This window comes from Haemaphysalis longicornis, unplaced genomic scaffold (assembly GCF_048455015.1).
Source record: "Haemaphysalis longicornis isolate Haplotype H1 unplaced genomic scaffold, Haemaphysalis longicornis Haplotype H1 scaffold_12, whole genome shotgun sequence".
In the NCBI taxonomy this organism is placed as follows: Eukaryota; Metazoa; Arthropoda; class Arachnida; order Ixodida; family Ixodidae; genus Haemaphysalis; species Haemaphysalis longicornis.
The window spans coordinates 100,392,058-100,413,258 of NW_027526225.1; the positions used below are offsets into that span (position 1 = coordinate 100,392,058).

The 21,201-nt window shown below is 45.7% G+C and overlaps 1 protein-coding gene across 2 annotated transcripts in view; it reads left to right on the forward strand.

Annotated features, from left to right (window-relative positions):
• LOC144163096 (neprilysin-1-like) overlaps positions 1–21,201 on the forward strand; it is a 68,973-nt gene that overhangs the window by 20,502 nt on the left and 27,270 nt on the right. For both annotated transcript variants that reach the window (XR_013320828.1, XM_077693897.1), the window contains exons 3-10: positions 2,471–2,632; positions 2,767–2,850; positions 3,280–3,488; positions 7,479–7,673; positions 8,880–8,966; positions 14,548–14,678; positions 17,702–17,927; positions 19,744–19,842. Coding sequence is in view for 1 of the 2 variants with exons in the window: in XM_077693897.1 (XP_077550023.1) it covers positions 2,471–2,632; positions 2,767–2,850; positions 3,280–3,488; positions 7,479–7,673; positions 8,880–8,966; positions 14,548–14,678; positions 17,702–17,927; positions 19,744–19,842 (1,193 nt within the window). In the remaining variant the exon portion in view is untranslated. The remainder of the gene's footprint in view (positions 1–2,470; positions 2,633–2,766; positions 2,851–3,279; positions 3,489–7,478; positions 7,674–8,879; positions 8,967–14,547; positions 14,679–17,701; positions 17,928–19,743; positions 19,843–21,201) is intronic.

A 21,201-nucleotide genomic window follows, 5' to 3' on the forward strand; every position in this document is an offset into this window, starting at 1 on the left:
CTCTATGGTGCCTCTAACCCATAGATGCTCTTTACAGCTTTCATGCACTCTCTGCCAGTCGGTCCCTTGTTTAATGAGCATGCCAAAACCTCCCCCTTTCTTCATTCCTGTGGTCATGTTGCAACCTTCCCAGACATAATTGTCTGACAGGTGGGGCTTCTAGGTCCCGGAGGTGAGTCTCGGCTAAAGCGTACACGTCTATTCCTTCCCGTTCAAGTTGCTTTTGAATTTCCACCCACTTATCTGGCTTTCTGCCTCCCTGCATATTTATGTAGCTGAATAAATATTTATTGTATTTGTTTTTCTCTTTCCGCTTACGTGGTCTGTTTTTGACTTTTACAAAATTGTTTGCTCCATTGTTTCCACTTAAATCGCTTCTGTCAACGCTCTCAGTTACGTCTGTAGGTTCTCCGTTTAGCTCTAGGCCTGGCTGCCTCCCAGCGTTGAGTGTGCATGTGTCCCTTGCTTCCCCTTTGTCTCCTAGTTTGCCTTCCTTAGCTGCGCGGGGCCCCCGAAAAAAGCTACTGCTCTCCCACCTAAGCGCCACCCCACCTTGTTTCCTAGCCTGGCGCTGAAGTGAATCCCGTCCCACTGAAAAGCTTGCCTATATCCGATGCTGCCCACTACCCTGTTCACGTCTATCACTTCAAGCCCAAGTTCCCTGCGCGCAGCACCGCGCGCAGCGCCGCCCACCGGCGGAGTGAGAGCGCGCTGGGCCGCACACCCGCCGATGTTGAGAGAGAGTGTTCGCTCTCACCTGGGCACGCGCCGGCGCCAGTGCGTCTGCCGTGGCTATGACGCAACACAATCCAACACAATCCACTTTAATCCAATCCAATCCAAATCCAATCCAATCCAAGCCAAGCCAAGCCAAGCCAATTCGATCGAATTCAATCCAATGCCCCTCACGAGAAAGTGTTCGCTATCGGAGAGGAGAGGGGTGCGCGGAGGAGAGTGCGAACGCCGACGACGACGGACGCACGCAGGAAGGACAGGGCCGCCGACAAGAGATGCTCTCAGCGTCGCATCTAAAAGCGAGGATGACCCCCAGCTCCGCTGTTTCTCCAGCCTTGTGCCATCAGTGCAAGCTGCACCATTTTCAACGGCGAAGCTATTGTTGATGGCTGTAATGTGAGCGGCGTCATCAGAAAATCCCCGGTTCATAATTACTCCAGCCGCCTACCGCGCACGCGAGCAGGCGCCTTACTTGGAGCGCCCGGCATCGTCCAGGCTTGCGCATGGCGCTCGAAAAAAAATACTAACAAAACAGTTCATGTGCGACCGCGCCTCAAGGGGGATGCACAAGACAGCTCGCGCTACAGAAGCATGGTTCGCGGACCCGGTTGCCACCGGTTCTAGCACGTGTTGACGCGCTCCACTTTCGAACACATGCGAAAGCGTGCGGACAAAGCGATCCTGGGCCGCCAGTCATGAGCGAGGAAGACGACGATATAGATGGATTTGACGATGACTACTACTACCACAGTGAAACGCGACAACGGAACATGTAAATAAACTATTTCAAACCTACTGATAGGTGGCGGTGTGTCCTTCAGTGCTTACGTAGAAAGAAATCCTCCAGGCCTTGTGCGACTTATATAGTGCAAGCATCTCAAATTTTATTACGTGGCTATCGAATGCGTTCATTGCTGCAGCTGAAGGAAAGCCGGCCAATAGCGGCCCTCCACTGCTATAATGACGTTTTTCCGGCGGTCGAAGAAGGAAAAGAGAGAAAAAATCTTTTGAGCAAGCTTCCAAGTTGTCTAATAGATATAGAACGGTAATTTTTGGCTGAGGTATTTTGCGACCCTCTATAATCTTAGTATTGCACGTGTTCGTTGACTACGTTCTGGAAGCATTTGAGATTTCGAAACAATTGAAAAAAAAGGGTTGCAGGGTCTTTTGGATCGCCAAAATGAGAACGTTTGCTGAAAGAAACTTACAATATGAATTTGTTTTTATACCGACGTTACAATAAAACGAAAACGCAGCACTAAAAAAAGTTAAACACAAAAAACACTCCTGCTTTTTTTTTCTCCGAACCCGTCTGAACCCGTTTGAACCGGTTCGAACCGGTTCGAACCGGAACGGAATGGTGCTTCGGAACCGAACCGGAACTGAACCCGAAAGGCTTGAACCCGAACCCGAACCGAACCCGAAATAACTCCGGTTCGACACCCTGGATAAGACAGCTGCACAACGCCATTACCACTTCAGCAGCTTGTCTAATGCAGACAGCGTTCGCAGGCGAGGACGGCCATCTTGGCTGTGGCTGAGAGCCGACCCAGCGGCTGTGGAAGATCGGGTTTGTGGCTGCCACAGACTGCCTGTCCTTCAACATGACAATCAGTAGTTTGCCACTTTATAATGCGCTCAAATCTTAAACTTTTTGTGCACGGCGATTCTGTGTAATTTGAGGCTATCTACTTCTTAAACTGCCTACAATAAGGACATTGTTTTTTGATTTCAGCACAGGAGATTAGGGAGTCGATCAACCCGCGCGCCGACCCGTGCGAAGATTTTTACTCTTACGCTTGTGGTGGATGGATAAAGAGCCACACCATACCGGAGAGCCAATCATCGTACGGACCGTTCGACATAATTAACGATGAGTTGGAAGAAACGTTGAGAGGTAAAGTATCTACATCCTTGTTCACCAAAAGTGTACTTCGAAAGTAACCTACCTTGATGAAGTAAGAGGAAGCGTGATCCACGTGCAACAACGGTTACTTTTTTAAAAAATGATGATAAATGTTTTGTTTTTAGATATATTGGAGAACATGACCGCTGTTTACGACGACAACCAGAACGCAACGGATAAAGTGGTCCTGGCTTACAACGCTTGTATGGGTAAGTGACGAACGTATGGAAATTTGTTTAAAATTCACATTCTCATGCAGTTTAAATTTTAACGGGACAACATATTCAAAATTGAATATTGCTTATTTTGAAAGAAGTAGCCTTCGCTACTTCAGTAAACTATGTTGCCGACCCAAGAAACTATTTTTACCCGAAATACCAATAAGAAACTTAAAAAAAATTGTCACATTTTCCACGAAATTTGACAAATTTCAGTGAAGGGCATGATTGTCTTGAATTGTTTTATCCCTCCAACTCATTTTCAAAGATATCTTTATGAGAGGGCAAAGAGGCGTCTGCTTTGTTATGACATTGCTAGGAGGGGTCGGGGCCGCATGCCACTTAAATCTATATATAACATGATGGCTGACAGCTAGCCCAGAACCATCGCATATGACCTTACGTACACACTTGTTTCAGCTGTTCCAGAAGCGGGTGATGAGCATAAGGTGATGTGGCAGATAATGAACTATTCCGGGCTGGCTCAGTGGCCACTCTTAACCAAGGAAGAACAAGGGCCTGTCAAGGAGCTAAATGTGACGAAGATGCTTCTGGACTTTGGACTTAGCCCTTTCCTGCAGCTGACCGTTCAAAGGGACAGCACGTATATAACTACTCACGTGATCAAGGTAGGTAAACCATCCGGGTTATCTACTCTTCTTTTACCGACAGAACGACACCGGAAATGGGTGTAGTATTTGTGCAGGCGTGTTGAGAATATGTAGCAAGGGGAGTGATTGTCAGTATCAATTGAGATAGAGCAAAGAGACCATCACCGTAACCCGTAGTGGTACAAGTTTGTTCCACGTGTGCTAATTGCATATACAATCAAAACTCGACCTAACTAAACCCGATCTTGCGAATTTCCCGATCTAACGAAGAAATTCGGATTGCCCCGCATGTGGCTATACGGCTCAATGCTTTTATGAACTCGAACTAATGAAATAGATTCAGCTGCATTCCCGATTTAACGAAGTATTTTAAGAAACAGCAGCAAAAAAAGGGAGAAATTTTGAGTGTATTTTTTCAGAAAGACACACAAGGCATCTAGTTTTGTTTTTCCGGTTCTCAGGCAGATAAACTCAGCAGTCCGAGGAATCGTTTCCGATTTTTTGACTGCTGAGAAATGAAAGTTTCCGGCCGCAAGCTTTAGAGGATGCTGACGACCTAGAAATTGCTTAAAGGAGCCACGAAGACAAAACACAAGTTTGGTTCATTTAAAAGATGGCCTGGTTAGAATCATACTGACACCAGTTTTAACGTAAACCTCGCTCAAATAAGCTATCTTATTAGGAAAAAGGGAATGGCCATGTGACCCACTCGCTCATTTCCCGCAACAGAACCTATGATGTCATACCAGCCTGCTCTGTGATTGGCGGAGGTCGGCCAAAGCAAACGCAAGTTAGGCTGAGCTTATAAGCTTACATAACTAGCTATTTGTGCTTACATTTAGGGCACATTCTTTTTAAAACAATAAGAATGATGGGACAAACAGTGGAAGTTACGAAATCGTATGTAAACATAGAAGTACTGATGCGCGCGGCTGTTGGTACTGCGCGCACTATGCTTGATTTAGCTGCACAGCACTGCGGAGCTTCGAGGTTGTCTCAGACGACACTGGCCGATTGACGCAAGCAACGGTGTCTTACGTGACCATATTGGCCGAGGGAGCACTATGTTTCACGAAACGATTTTCTCCCAGAACAAAAACAAGCAAGGTTTAAATACGGTCAAAAACAAACCGAAGGCAGAAAACGGCTTGTCACGGTATGGTGGCGCCATTTGGGTTCAGTATCGTAAACAAACGCGCGAATACCTCATGCCAGCACAATGACCTGCTTCGGCAGCGAGCGAGTGACCCGAAATGGCGGCGCCAGCGTATACGTGTCTCAACCCTGTATGGCGGACGCGTGAATCAAAGAACCCTAGGCTGCAGAGCGGTCGGTTCCTGTCATGTCACTGCAGATTTAGCGGGAGAATCAAAATTTTAACTGATATTGATTAATCTCTCAGTAAATAAAGCATCGTTTGTATCCGGACACGCGCTGGGGCACTATAAAACACAAAATCTTTCGAATAAAACAAACTTGTATTTTGTCTTCATGGCTCCTTTAAGCTGCTGAGACGCACCAGGCCAGGTGATGGACGTTATTGACTTGCCTAGGCGCTTTGATGGGTGCCACGACGCAACCGAGAGCGCTTTGGACGCGCTTGCCTGCAGCGAAAAGACGTCCGCCCAGTACTAACGAAGCGCACGCAGACGGAAATCACAAGCTTTTTTCACAGGAAACAAATTCGTTTCCCCCCGAACCCCTGGCGTTTTATTGTTATCGTGTTCACCGCGGATTTTATTTGCCGCATTGCTAAATTATTGGCACGCGAGCGCCGCCGCCGCGTCATGGTATTGCTGCTGGGGTGCTCCTAACTGTAGACATTTAATTTATGGAATCAACCGCTTGCAAAATGACATAATTTGCTGTTCCTGGTGACTTGGTTAGATCTGGTTTTAACTGTATTAGATAGTGACTTTGGTGCGTTTCGGGGTTTCGCTTAATTTCTATATCCTAGAATTTACGATAGTTCATCAATTTTTTTGAACTGTCAAGATGTCGGTTCGGGTAATTAGAGATAGAAAGAGAGGGGGAGAGAGAAATAGAGAGACTTTATTGAGACAGGAAGACTCTAGGTGAAGCGGGGAAGGTTGGGTGTTTGTGACCTACGGCATCTTGACGGCAGACAGTTTGATCAGAAACAGGCGGGCTCGTTGAGAAGACGGTAGAGACCGCGTGGAGTGATGAGAGCAGGCTCACGGCCTTAAACTGATCGCCCTTCTCTGCTTTCTAGAAAGTTAGAGAGTTGGTACATTTCTAGAGGGACGCTGTTTTGAATTTGATCCATGGCAGTTCCAGTGGAGGAGTGCTGTAATGGTGAGGTTGATCCGTATCGCTGCCACGAAGGGATATGTGAAATTTCCTGCTTCTGTTTTGTCAGACCAGTGCCGAATCAAGCCAAGCACCAACGAAAATCAATGAGTAAATAGGGCCATCATGACATTGAGTTCAGCAGCACGGAGGGAGCGATATGCTTGCATGAGAAGGTCATTTTCTAGGCACAAACCTTGAATCTTCTATTCAGTGTGCTTTTCTTGGTTTTCATATTGGTAAGGGTGATTAAAACCGCGAGGGCGGCTCACTCCGACGGCCTGTCTTAGTCATTTGCATGGGGGAAGTTGTGTACGAGCAGTGGGAGTATATTGCTGTGTTTGTTACAGCAACGAGTGATTGATTGAAAAGCTGTTGAATACTCCTAGCGTAATAAAACTTGGCAAATATTCATTTGACTCAGTGAGAAACTAAGTAACAGAACCACATAAGCAGGGACAAATGATGCACGCCGTAGCTTCGTGTATTTAATATATAATTGTTGCCGATAATAGTTGTTGGTGCATAATTTCTATCATTCCTGATCTTAAGCACAACCAGTTGTCAATGCCTCGCGCCAAAGGAGTAACGATGTTTTCAGAAAAATTAAATAATAAAATAATAACCTTTACATGTGCGTGCTGTGGTATACGGCTGTCATTACCACCCGTCTGAATCTGGTTTGAAGCCCTTTTAATCTAAATCCCACCAGAAAGGCTGTGATTGTCATGCAAGATTTTCGCTTGACAGTTTCCAGACGTACTCTGGTTACTTAACCCATTTAACTAAACCTCAAGCCGTTCCTACCCTGACCTTTCCTGCTGTAAAAGAAAAGATTTCTGCACCCGTTCAAACATTTATTGCGGCATAAAGTTTTCAAATTATTCCTCAGCATCAACAGCCTACTCAGGTCCACTGCAGCACGAAGGTACACTGCCACTCCTGTCTTGCGTTGCTTGAGTCCATAATTTGCCTCCGAACTTCCGTATACCTACCCTCAGTCGAGCTACTGGCCTTTCCCATCTCCTCTTTCGGCATTCACTGTGTTACCTTGGTGGTCGATCGGTTGTCGGTTCGGCTGACTACATAGCCAGCCCGAATCCATTTTGTTTTCTTAACTTTAACCATGATATCTCCTACACGGCTGTGTACTCTGATCCAGGGAAAAGTCGCACGACAAGATGTAAATGTTAAAGGGTCTGGCGGTACGGCTGGTCATACTTTGTTACTCGTATACCAGTTTTTTTTTTGCATGCCAAACCGCGAAAGGGGTGGCCGCTAACTAAAATAAATTCAGAGCGAAAACCCCGATCGCCCCTCTCTCTACGCCAACCTCTAACACCGTTTCTTTCCGCCTAATCAGCCTAATTTCCCTCGAATCCCCTCTTCCATGCTTGCCTCCTGACTTCCTGGCTGGAGCCCTCACACCGGAGGACCAGCTGACCCAGATGCGTAAAGCCACCTCCCTACATGACGCTTAATTTGTGTCCCGAATAAAATTTGTTGCTAGCTACTGCGTGAACATTTGCTACACCCACGAATTCCGGGGTTTAGTAGCTTAGGAGGTTGAAATTTATCATGTCTCTGCCACGTTCATCAAGGCTCACCTTTTTTTCAGGGGTATCATTTCCCTCTTTTTGAAATGAGCTAAACGCGAGAATGTCTATGTGGCGACCGTCTTTTTTTCTCCTTCGTCAGTTGGAGGAAATCAGCTTTGGGATCGTAGGCCGCAACCAGCTTATACACCCGGAGAGAGAAGGTAACAAGGCCATCATTGCTGCCTATAAGAAGCTTATCAATGTAGCAGCCAAGTTTATGAACCAAAACATCACCGAACAGCAGGCGAAGGCACTTGCCGATGACATTGTCGCCTTTGAAGGGAAGCTGGCCAGTGTAAGTACATGCTCTTTTTTTTTCAGTCACTGCATTTGTATTACCTATGACATTCTTAGAATTATCATTGTTAGTGTATCCGTTTAATTCCGTTGTAATATATGCGCAGTCTTTCTGGCTTGTAATTCATTTTAAACGGGCCCGCAATGCCCCGTTCAGAGAGAACAATTAGAGACGGCCACTTTGTTGCCCTACATGGGTATTATCCCTGTGATAATGTTAGTTTATGAGCATGTGGCGACGTTGATAAGCGTGGGAATTGCTGCTGAAGGGGAACTGCTACGTAGGAGCCCATACTGTTCTTTAATTAGTTTTGATGATGATGGTTGGACGTTAATGGCGCAACGCCAACAGGAGCAAAGAGGGCCTAGAGATTGGTTAGATAACGGCGATGGAAAGTTAAGTACCTCAATCAGTGAGCGAGAACAGAAGCAAAACCAATCAAACGCCATGATGATTGCTGGCCTAAAGGACAACTTGTGATTATGCGTTAAATCGATCAATTAGTTAAACGATAAGCAGCCTAACGTGAGACTACTACAAATGACGTTCTGAGCATCTGCCCTCAATGCGCTACTGCGCTCAAAAGTTCAGCGAGCTACCTCAAAGCACCGGAACTGAATGATATTTCAACGTCACGATAGTGTTTTAGGCCTGAATGAAGTTTACAATAAATGTAGGCTATAAATTTAGGTTACAAATTTGGCTAACTCAAAACTTATAAACAATTTACCGGGTGATAAATTGTCGGTTTATAATAAAGGGTATTTCTGGGCCATAGAAGTGTTTCAGCTGTAAAATGATTAAATGGAGGGCGTTTGTAGAGTAAGCTCCGCCGCAGCAGTAGAGACAGGAACAATTTGGAAACATGTCTTACGCGAAAAGCTGCACAGCACACCAGCCGTATCATGAGCGCTGTAGTGGAGGGCCACAAATAAGACTCGAAGAGGATCTGCCGAGACAGTCGCTATAAGTCGCATTCTGCAGTACATGATGTCGCAACCCCCTGTTATTTGTTGGAACATCAGTTATTTTAATGTTGCCAGTGGTATCTTAGCAGTAGAGACTCACACGGAAACGTTCGATTTCATTACAGGAAAGGTGTTTGGTTAAGAGTTTAACAGTTAAATCTCTTTTCAAGCATCCTTAGACCACAGTTTTGGTCGCAGTGCAAATTATATTGTGTCGGGATATCTTAACTTGCAGTTTACTACGCCACCCGAAGAAACGCGTGATGCCCTGGCGATTTACCACAGAACAACTATAGGTGTCCTGCAGAAAAACGTTTCCCATGTGAGTATATAAATATGCACCTATTATAAATACTTACGCCTTATAAAAACAGTACAGTGAGCTGTTCTTTCAACAACTAAAGGTGTCACTTCAAAATGTATATAGCAATGACCGTCATATTGCCGCGTAGCCAAAGACGACGCAGCTGTCTTGAAGGAAAACAAGTTTATTGAAGCGAACTTGTGCTGCCCCGACAACTCAGAAAATACACAAGCGGCGAAGCAGCAGTCAACAAAGTGACCTGCGCAAGCGAGTGTCGGCGAAACGAATACCGCGGCGGCTGCCCAGGGAGTGTTTGTCTATCGGCGCAGTTGTTTCTCGAAACTTCTTATTTCAGCGAGAGCACTAGAGATCAAAGAAGATTATTCTAAGCCAGTGACGTCAGAACCAAATACCCTCAAAATTAGAGTGCCCGTGCGGCATTCAAAAAGAAGGAAAGGAGGCATACACTTTGCTTTAAAGATTGATACCACAGCCGGGCGCCGCCGGATGGTAAAAACAAACAACCGAAATGTCAGACACCAGTGACGGTGAACTTACCCTAGAATTATTGATTTCACACTGCAAAGTGCGCGGTTTGCGCCAGGTGCTTTTCCACAAGCTTATTCAGTACACGGCAGTCTAAAGAAGTAAGGCCGCTTAACCCTGTGTTCAAAATGTAACTTAAGTATCACATTTCCCTAGTGACACTTTTCGGTAGCTTAACGCGTTTCAAGGACCAAAATTACGCTGTAAGAACGCCTTTTCATGAATGTTACGAGCCTGAGGCTGTTTTCCGCACTGCAAATCGCCGAGAGGGTGCTAGCTCGGGTACTTTACCGGGTGGCGACGTTCTTCATTGACGTCGGCGGAGGCAGCATTTAAAAGTGCGAGCTTGCCTTGAAAGAGAACTTTTCATTGCAGCAGAACTCTTGACCGCCGAAGCGACACCACAGATAGCCGTGGAGACGCGCGACATCACGCCGACAGGCGGGCCTAGCACCTAGTGACACCGCCCTTGTGCGTATATATGCACGGTTGGTAGCGGTGCAGCCAAATTAGCTAAATGAGTGGATTTCTCCAGCTGATTTTTCAAAAAAAGAGCGGAAAACAATGACGCATCAGCGTAACAAATACGTTACGTCAAGGTTCACTCTCGCAATGCCTTCGTTACATAGAGGTCGGGATTCAATGGGGTTGGCAATTGAGAATTGCAAAACTTCGTTTAATCCAGTAATTCGTTTCATAAAGGTTACTTACTTCCAGGTTTAACGGTAGAAGTATACAAACAGGGTGCATGGTTCACGACAATATTAACCAACATCGCTTGAATGGCACAAGAAGGATGACGAGACTGGCTGATTACGAAGAACACCTAGTCATTTCGCTTGGGCGTAATATATACCCTCAGAAAAAACACAATGAAAAGGCGAAGAAAAATTGCAGAGATTTAAAACAAAACTCATGCCTACTCAGAGGCTACTTGCCCGAAGATGGCTACTTGCCCGAAGATCGAGATTTTCGTGCTCTTATTGCAGCAAATCAATTGTTGCCACGCTGAAAGACAATCCTTTCGCCTGTGGATTACGGGGGCTTCGAAGATCTCTTCTGCGCATTTTTCTTGGTGGCCGCATCAAAACGCACTGCAGGAGCGCCAACTTTTGTCCGACGATAGCGATGATTATGGGTGAAGAAAAACACGGTTGAAACGCACCCTGAAAGTGAGGCTTGAAATTGCTTCACTCCATGCTCATGTCGATGTTCTAGAGCCCAATCAATCCATAGTCAGCGAAAAACGCAAAATACTTAAACCCATCACTCAGACCCCCGAACTGCCTAATTCAGCGCCCCTAAAACAAACCCAGCCGCCGTCCCCCACCGCACATCTAAGAAATGTCTACTAACCTTGCTAAGCAGCTCGCTTCGATAAGCCAAGACCTTCAGAATATTTGGCAAGAAAACCAGAAACTACAAGATATTCAATCTCTCTGCACGAAGTTCCACACATTCAGGACAGAAGCAACCTCCATGAAGACCTCACCCAGTTCCCTCTCCCACAGCAATGACCTCGGCCCCATCGGACAAGAGCGAACTTCAAAAAGAGCCTTAAGGAACAACACCAGTGCCATCCCATACACCCGAAACACAGACAACATCATCTCTGCCTCGTTACCTGATGAACCGGAAGCAACCTAATCCCACTTCTAGGACACTCCTCCTATGGAATTGTAGAGGCCTCAAACAAAAAACTGCATCCCTTACACAATTCCTCACCATCCTTCATCCTAAACCAGTGGTCATTGCCCTCCAGGAAACGAACTGTCATATGAACCTCCCCTGATACATCCTCAACGGTTCCTAAAATAATTACTAAATGCTCACGCTTATTCGTAAAACAATGTCAGCGGTTAATCATGTCACTCCACATAGGGAATGTACTCATGTCGTAACCGAGATCCTATCTCTATCTCCTGATAACAATTTAAGCTTTTACGTCCTCAATATCTGTTGCCGCGTGGCCCAGAAGCCTACGAAATTTTATCAACAATACTTCAAGCTATCAATATAGATGGAACCAAACTGCTGTTTATCTTGGTGATTTTAACGCTGCTTGTCCTCAATGGGGTTATCTTTACAAAACAAAACGAGGCACTTTCCCGACGCAAGCGATTAATGGTTTTCACCTCCTGCTTCTTAACCCTCCTTTCTCAACAACACGGATGGGAACCACCATAGCCAGGGACACTTACCCAACCCTGTCTTTATTACTGGGCACCCTGGATGTGTAATGGTCATCAACTGGCGAGAATCTTGGATCCGACCATGATATTATCGAACTTACCACTCGTAACCACAATTGCAACGTCAAAACAGGAGTCGCCCGTCTCACTACTTGGAATGCGTTTCGAAAGACCAATTCCTTTCGCCCTATAGACCAAAGCCAACCTTTATCAGACTGAATAGATTGCATTATTGATGCAGTCAAGAACACAAAATCTACAATCACTTCTTTCCAGAGTAGTAGCGTGGATGCTAAACTTCTGCATCTCTGGGAGGCCCGTAGGTGCCTCACAAAACGGCAGAATTGGCAAATACGGAACCGCAAGCTACGCCTCAGAATGGGGAATGCGGCGCTTAATAAAAAGCCACTGAATACGTCATCCACCTATGCAAACAGAATTGGTCTCAAATATGTGACAGCCTCCAAGGTGCCCTTGTACTCAATTTGCCGCGTTAGTCAGCCAGGAGATCTTGGTCCCTGGCGGTTTCTTCGGCCATCTGAACAAGGCGTAGCTGCGTTAGAGGATCAGAGCTGCGCAGCAGGGTTTCCCAGTGCTCTAGGTGTTTGATAAGCAAAACCCCAACCTCCCGCCTCTCTTAGATCCCCTTTTTCCACTCCTTAACTGTGGGATAACCTGGTGACCAGCAGTGATCTGGGTGTCCAGACACTTTTGGATTCTAGAGCGAAGGCTGCCAGCTCATCACATGGCTTCCTGTAATAGGGAAACACTCCCACTTCACCGGTTCAAAAAAAACATTTTGTACTCACTCACTCACTCACTCACGCAGTACAGAAAGGCACATCAAGCGCTTAAAAAAAACGGTTCCCGTAATTAAAAGCGAACCTGGGTCTTTCGCGCTATGAAGCCGACGTATATCCGATTGCGTCCGTCTGACATGGTCGAAGCAGTTTGGATTTCAGACTTTGACTTTGACTGAGGTTGCACGAGAGAATGCTTCACGCTTGAACTATCTTGCTACTAAGAAAACTGTTTTGATTTTCAAAAGCTACCTCTTCAAGCTTTTAGTACTGCCGTATACCGTTGCCAGATAAAAAATGCAAAGAAAAAAGACCGAGCGCACGTGAGCCTGCGCCTCGTGCGGAGCACCGGCATCGACCAGGCTTGCACGTGGACTTGAGCCACGAGAGGAGCTTGCAAAAAAAAAAACAAGACATAAATACCGAGCACAGGTGAGCGTGTGCCTCGTGAGGAGTTCCCGGTGTCGACCAGTTCGCCCTTGGAGAGCACTCTGCTCAGCGTTTGTGGCTTTATCTCTCGCGTGATCTTCTACTGGCCAGTTCCCGTGCGTTCGCGCCTGAACTGGGGAGCACAGACGCTGAGTTCGCGCTACAAGCGCCGACTTTGCGAGGGCGTTTGCTACGGGTTCTAGCGCGTGCTGACGCGGTTCAATTTGGGAGAGATGTCAAAGGCTGTGCACAAAACGATCCGGGCCTACCAGAAATGGAGAACTTTCAGTGGCAAGTTCGGAAACAGAAGTTAGATGGAATGTCGGCTCTCTGAAGAACGGAGCGGGGCCGCCCGCTGTACTGCTTCTTCAGCCTTACGCCACTAGGAGAAGCTGCGCATTTTTTTCTGAAGAAAAATGAAAGAAAGCTTTTGGTGATTGATTTGACGGACTAGGTGCTTAGCAAATCGAAATTTTTCGTGTCCCCAATAATAATACCAAGAAATTTCCGAGCGCGCGTACGTGAACGCGGGCCTCGCGGCTACCACCCGCAGTTAACAAAATCAAGAAAATGCCTAGCGATCGTGTGTGAATGCCTCGTGACGACCCAGCGTTCCCTGCGCACGTTTGTGAAGCCAAGCATACCGACTTAGTGAGATTGCCGGATATTGCAGCTATCGCCCGGCAGTTAAAAACCAAGAAAACGCCGAGTTGTCGTGATTGCGTGCCTCACGGCGACCTCCCAGTATCCTGTGCGCACGTTTGTTAAGCCAAGCATGCCCAGTTAGGGAGATTGGCCAAGATTGGGCAAGAAACTCTAGCATTCGCCTTAACCGTGGCAATGCTTGCTCGGAACGAGAAAGACACGTTATAGCATACGTCCCTCCAAGGTGATGACCAATGATTATCGCTTCCCAAAAAATGAAAGAAGCTCACACTTATAGCAACAATTATGGAGTAAAGGTCGTTGTGGCAGGGAAGGCGAAGCAACTCGGCTGCAATCGTGCGCTCTAACCATCGTGATGCTCGTGAAGGCTGCGTACAGCTCCGCTACCTTCGAGTCTTACGCGTTAGTGTGAGCTTCCTTCATTTTTTATTACTACGTGTTGAATTGATTGATTGTGGGGTTTAACGCGCCGACGCAACACAGGCGATGAGGCGCGCCGTAGTGGAGGACTCCGGATTAATTTTGACCACCTGGGGATCTTTAACGTGCGCCGAAATCTCGTACACACGGGCGTTTTTGCTTTTCGCCTCCATCAGAAAAGCGGCCGCCGCGGCCGGGAATCGAACCCGCGACCTCGTGCTCAGCAGCGCAACGCCTTAGCCACTGAGCCACCGCGGCGGGTTTACTACGTGTTGAATCGAAGTTGCAAAGAGCAAGCACTTTAGGAAGAAGACACTTTATGAAGTGTTTTTCAGGCGAGTAAAGACAAACACAAGGAGTCTGAAATTGTCAGGGTAAACTTTGAGGGTTACTGAACGATTGACAAAGGTTCTGTTTGTTAGCTGTTGTTATTGCAAGTAAGCAAGCATTTTATACAAAATTTGTCTCCTCGAGTCACGAAAGAATAAATCATCAGTGAACAAAGGTCTCTTATTCATTCCCTAATTTTTGTGATTTGGCGTCCAGTTTCCTCTTCTAGATTTATTGAACAAGGAGTTCAATTCGATCAACATCACACTGAACGAAACGGAGCCGTTGGAAACGCAGGGATTGGATTACTACAGAAAAATGACATCCTTCTTAAGAGAGGCCAAACCGTAAGTATATCATATTGTATTTCCCTCCCGCAAACATAGCGCGCTTACAAAAAATCAAATTATTGTGTTTGACGCTCCGAAGCTACGTCGTGGCTACGAAGGGATTCGTAGTGAAGGGCCGCGGATTAATTCCAACCACCTGCGCCACAGTCTCGACACACAATCAAAGCGACCGCCACGGAGGAAGCCGAAACGGCCTACTCTGGCTTTAGGCACTGCCACTAGGCCACAAACTCCGTACAATTCACGCAGGCAATGGAGCTGTTCATAAACCGAAAATGTGGGATATTGTCACCAGAACGGGGCGAAGTGGGCTGTAACTCATACGGCTTTTGCACCGACGAAGAAAAAAAGTGCATGGCGCGTAGCCTGTCTCGACATAGCTCATGGCCGACATCTTGTAAATACACCTTTGGCATTTAACCATGGTTCGTGTCGTTTGTCCTGCTGCCACGTAACGAAATGGCATTCGGCTCATTGGGATACATGTGAACTTACAGAGGCTTTTAATACAAAGCCCTTGCGTAATCGCACTGTGACAAAAAATCCTCCCTGCAAAATGTCATTTCAGCGAAGCATCTGCTTTTGTAGTGAAGTGGACTTTTAAGGAGCCCGTTATCTAGCTCTTTGTAGCAATAAATGGGGTGGTGACGATGTAGTATTGGTGGTGACGATGATGACGATGATGATGATGACGATGATGATGGTGATTCTGTTTAATGGCGCAACGTCTTCTAGGCCAAAGAGCGTCAAAACAAGAGTGCGGTAATATCGCATGTGAGTTATATGCTGCATGCTGTCGTTACAACGTTACAAGATGGCTTTATAAAACCGGTGTGTCGGGCCCATGATTAATCAGTAAAAAAGGAATAAAACATACCTGAGAGCACAGAAAAAAGATTTGGGCTTGAAATACAGCTGCCTGGCGGAGCGGTTTCCTACAAAAAAAAAAAAGATGACGCCCCTGATTGTCACGAAAAATGGTGAAGGTATTCTTTGCAATAGTATAGGTTTTACTACCTTCGAAAGCATACGGAGAAAATGCGATATACAATACTACTGGAATACTAGATATTATGGGCACAGCGGGTATTACGTACGGTACAAAACTTGGTGATAAAAAATGCTGATGCGTTACAGTGTTACAAGCGCGCATCCTACGCATCTTACGCATCAAAACTCGTGTCCTACGCGAATAAATGCGACCGAATCAAGCTTTCGCGAAAACACGCGAGCTCTTTTTCAAAAGGATGACCTGCCTGATACCGAATTCTGCACGTGTTCCTACTTCCCTACTAAGTAAAGACTGGGTTTGATTTATTTGTGCAGTTTTTGCTTAGGAATGAAAGTGGATTTCCCGACAGTAAACAACCATGAACGTAATCATGTGTTGGTTATGGAATGCTTTCTTTCTGACTTCTCTATTAAATCATGCGATCCTCGTAAAACTACCTAGTCAAACACCCACACTCAAATGTATACCTATAAAATTACGTGCTCAACTGACTGACTGGCTCACTGATTCATCAACGTCCAGCCGAAGCTGCCGGACCTAGAGGCTTCAAACGCGGGGACCATACTAACAGAGCGAAAGACCGGAATTGAGCACTCCAAAGAGCTCAGAAGTCGGAGTTAATCAGTTCCAAAAATCCTAATTATTTTGCTCACCCGTTCAGATATCGAAGTGTTGCTGATATAGGCAGCCCGTAACATTCTCTAAATGATGTTTTTCGCATTCGCCGTAACCAACAATAAAGACGCGAATCTTCACTTCGGACCAAATTGGGCGTTTTTTAAGATGTCCTAATAATGTTTCACTGCTTAGTACATCTAACTAGGTTTTGCTGATAAACATTACTCCTACAAATGCACAAAACTGATTTTAATGATTTCGCCCCGTGACGCCGCTAAAAGAGCGAACAAGATTTTTTGAAATTGCACCCATGAATTGGCAAAATAGGCCAAACATTTGATGATAGCGCAAAGCCAAACTGCTACGTTTAGAAGCTTCAAATTTGAAGAGCACATTTCTATTATGGTATAGGAGCTCAATACGGCTGAATTTGAAAAATGACTCACATAATAGAGTGAGGAACGCCAAAAAAGTTGTTGCACGAACTTTTGTTTTCGTTGGTTGAGATATCGAAGAACCTTTTGTTGATATAGGTAACCAATACAAATGTGTAAAAACTGTTCTAAACTGTTCTATAATATTTTTCATAACAGTCACGTAATATGAAAAATAAGTATTTCTGGCAAATTACCTGTTTTTATGGATTTCTCATTACTTATTCAGCCCATGTTTTAAATGGCGAGTATGATTTTTTAAATTGCTCAGCTCGAAAAGCGAAGTTCAGTGTGTAAAAGCTGTTGTACAAGGTTTTTTTCATAGCAGCCATGCATTATGGCGAATCAGGATTTTCTGTCAAATTACCTGCAACAACGGTTTTCTGACACCTATTTAGCACCTTAATATATACAATTCGTTTTTACTGATAAATGCTGCCCTCAAAATTGTCTAAAAACCAATTTTCGGATTTCGTCTCAACGACTGCTACAGAGGCGAGGAGGATTGTCAACTTACATCGCGAGATATGAAATTCACTAGAATTTTCCAGCGAAGCATATCGCTTCCTTTATGTTGAGAATTTCTGCAACAACACGCTTAGTGTAGGACCGTGTGTTTTTATCATAAAACTGTGACTCATAGCGATCCTTCCTACCTACCAGATAACACTTCCCATGAGAAAGTAGTTCTTTGAACGCACCGTCCTTAATTTGAACAATTTGTTTCGGAATAGTTCGAGTAAAGCTCCAGTTCCAATCACATGCGTCAGGGAGGAGCCAATGTATGAACAGCAGGCAAGAGTTGCTCATTTCCTAATAGTGCACCACTAAATCATAAGACAAGTATTAGATAGCACTTTTTATACCCGTACGTGTAGTTAGTATCGTGACCCATCCGGGAATCGCCGGGTACAACAGCTGGTTAGTAATAAAAACGCCGTAACATTTCTTTTCAGCACGACGATATTCAACTACCTTGGCATGAGAACAATGCTCGGTTTCGCAGATCACGCATCAGAAGATCTCAGAAATGCTACTTTCGAGCTCCAGAAAGTAGTAACGGGAATCAAGAAGGACACACCTAGATGGAAAAAGTGCGTCCATCTGCTGAACGATGAAATGTCAGTTATTACTGGCTACCTGTACGTAACAAACAACTTTCGCGAGGAAGCAAAAATGGAGGTAAGAATACTAGCGGTACGGAAAAGTGGTTTCATGATTCTTATAGAATTACTAATTACCAGGAAGTTGCCTTCCACTGCATAAACATACCCTGATGATGATGATGGTTAAATATTTATGGCGCTAGGCCAACTGGGGTGAAGAGCGCCAAATCAGTGGTCTTGTATGAGGGAGGAAGTTGTAAACACTAAAATCGCTCAAAAAGAACAAAAGCAAGATCAGTCGTGGACAATGGTGGTGGCTGGTGTATGGGGCCAGTGCTGATTATGCATTACAGGAAATGAGGTTTAATAACTTAGCACCTGACAAATACTTAAAATCACGTTCAACAAAAACCACGCCATCGTCCCACCAAAAAAGGTGCTTTATAGCGACATGTCCTCGTGTCGCTATAAAACTTCTAAACAATTGTCTTTTTGAACGATATCGACAGGTTAGAATAAACAACAAATATTCAGCACAAGTAAAATTAAAACAACGGTATTGCAGTCATTCATTGGCCCATTGTTGTTTCTTGTTGTTATAAAATACATTACAGGCATATCCAAACAGCAGATGTACGCGGGCAAAACATACTTTGTTCTAAACAGTAATATACTTCATATTCTCTCGCAAGCAGTTACTTAATGAATGTTTGGGTTTGGATAAGAAGGAATAAGAGGCAGGTAAGCACTTGAAAAACAACATGTGTAATTTTTCGCCCCATGAAAAAAGTAATGCATGCTGTCGTAAACATCAATTTTGAAGGACATTCTATCGACAGAGTTAGGGAAGGAAAAGTCCTGCCAGTACGGCACCAGGAGGGTTTAGGCTGAACAACACACGTAAATAATCCAGGCATATAATTTTGCCCCTGCCGAAAATTTGTACTCTATTCGTTTCTACGCCGAGTTGCTTAAGTTATATTATCTTGGGGAATAACAGCGTCGAGAAATTACTTTAAGCTTGTAATTCTGTGCAAAAATACTCCGAAAGTATGAACAAGGTCTCAGTAGACATTAATAACACCGATCAGTTCCTCCCACAATTGCGTATGCAGTTTTAACGGAAGACCACCTATGCTGTTTGAGATAACTGCAAAGATGATATGAGAATAAGGTTCAACAAAATAATTCGGAAGAAAACGTGGAAAACAGTTTCAGATGATAGAAACACCAAATACGCCAAACAACAACAACAAACTACGGGAAGTAGAACATCGCCCATCAAGTACCTGGTATTCTTAACAATCTGCCGACAAATTAAGCTGTCACTGTAGCTTGAAATAAGGAATCAAGATCAGTGTTCTTAACACCCACACAAAGATGTACAGGCAGAATAAAACTTCAAGGTCAGCGTTTATGTCTTTACTGTTAGTTCATCTCTTTACACTTTTAAAGCGATAGCATCCGCACTTCCTGCGTACAGTTGTTACATTTACAAGTGTTTTTCTCTCTTGATGCGACAAAAGCCAGTTTTAGTGCGCCATTACTTTTAACCAAGAGGGATTATGTCCCGGCACGAAACTCTTATTGTTTACGAGTTTTTCGAAGTGTTTATTTGAAGTTCGTGAAATACTGCTTCTGGTGTTACGGTTTCTATTTGTAAAACTGAGAACTGGGCAGGAGGTGTACCTGACTGCCGCATTTAGCCCGTGCACGTGCAGCAGACCATGAGACGTCTGTTGCATGTATTTCTCATTTTTGTTTTCAGTCTTTTAGCCTGACTTCTTTATCAGATAATAAAACCAAGCGTATGAGATAACGACGTCTCATTCCTGCAATCGCGGCTAGCAAGTGAACAGTGCTTCGTTGGAAAGCTACGAACTGCTTTTCAGGTTGAAGGTATCATTGATGTGTTGAAAGGCGTTTTCAACGAAACACTCCAAAACACCACGTGGATGGACGCCGACACCAGATATGAAGCAAAGTTAAAGGTACGAAATAAAGTAGAGTATGGCGCCCTGGTGCACAGCTATTTTTTGCAGCGAAGCTGTCTCTAGGCTACAGAGAGGTCACCGAAGGGCGCTGCGTCTTTCCCCTCCGGGCGTATGTAGGTGCTTGCACCGCTTGCTGCGTTTATCGGGCCAAGATGAGGTCTGAGGGAAGTTTTATTTCGACTTATGAAACCATGCGCGTTAGCACGCGTCCACCAAGTTCGGTTGTTTTTAAAGCAAAGATTTAACTCCTTCTTTTGAGACAAACTGCTATTTTGAAAGCAAAGCTTTACTAATCTCGTTAAAGCGGTTTGCTGTCGCGGCAGGTTTGACCATCATTTGACCGCAGATTCGCTTTACCCATGGCAACGCATCACGTGACATGCCGGGCCACGCTCCCGCGACCGAGGTCTGCCGACGTCCGCACTCGCCCCACAGAGAAAACAAAGAAACGGTCGCGTGCGCCGCTGCCGCCTCCGCTGCCGGCTTCGCGCATGCGCTCTCCGCTGCTTGTTTGCGCCTGACCACGTGACTCGCTGGTGCATGCGAGCTTGGCCATGAATGAGAGCGAGGCCGGGCCGTTTTCTCTGAGCGTTGCTCGGGCAGTGGATACCTTGAGCAGTAGTTGGAAAGCGACGTAAATGAGCTATGGAATTGGATTGGAAAACGTTTTTATTATTCCATCGAGTGCGACTGCGGTTTATTAAACATCCTAGTCCGGTAGTCCCCACTGTGCTGTGGCGACGCGGGCGCCCGTCACAAGAAACTGCTGATCCGCAAGCTGGCCACGGCGCAGCAAGCTCTTGCACTGTTGCAGGCTGTGTCGGGAAAGGGGGGGGGGTGGGGGGGGGGCATGGGGGGTGGCAGGGCATATCCACACCACGTACGTCCCTGTATTTGGAGTTCCGGGCAGTTTAAGGAGTCGTCGGGGGGTATGCGGTAGGGGAATGTCAACGGAGTTGGGATGGTAAGTATCGATCTGGAGTCGTCGCCAAATTCATCCGTTGGTCACACCTACGGGTGTCTGTGTCGGCAGTACGGCCTGGCTGGAAGCTCGTTAGTGACGGAGGATGTCGGAGTAATTTTGGGAGAGGGGATGCAGGACCGGACGGCAGCTAAGTGGTTTCCTTCTCTGAATGCCCGGTGGGTAAGATTGCGGGCAGTGGTATGCGCCACCTCATTCCCTGGGAAAGATAGAGATGCATGGGTGGGGATCCATACAATGCGGGTCTGGGGCAGTTCTGGTCGTTGCTGGAAGATGGTAGCTGAGAGGGCGGTGATATTCCTCGTTGCAAACCATCGGCAGACTGCCTTTGAGTCGGTGAGCCCGGTAACGTTGGAGGTCCGCGCTTGCACCAG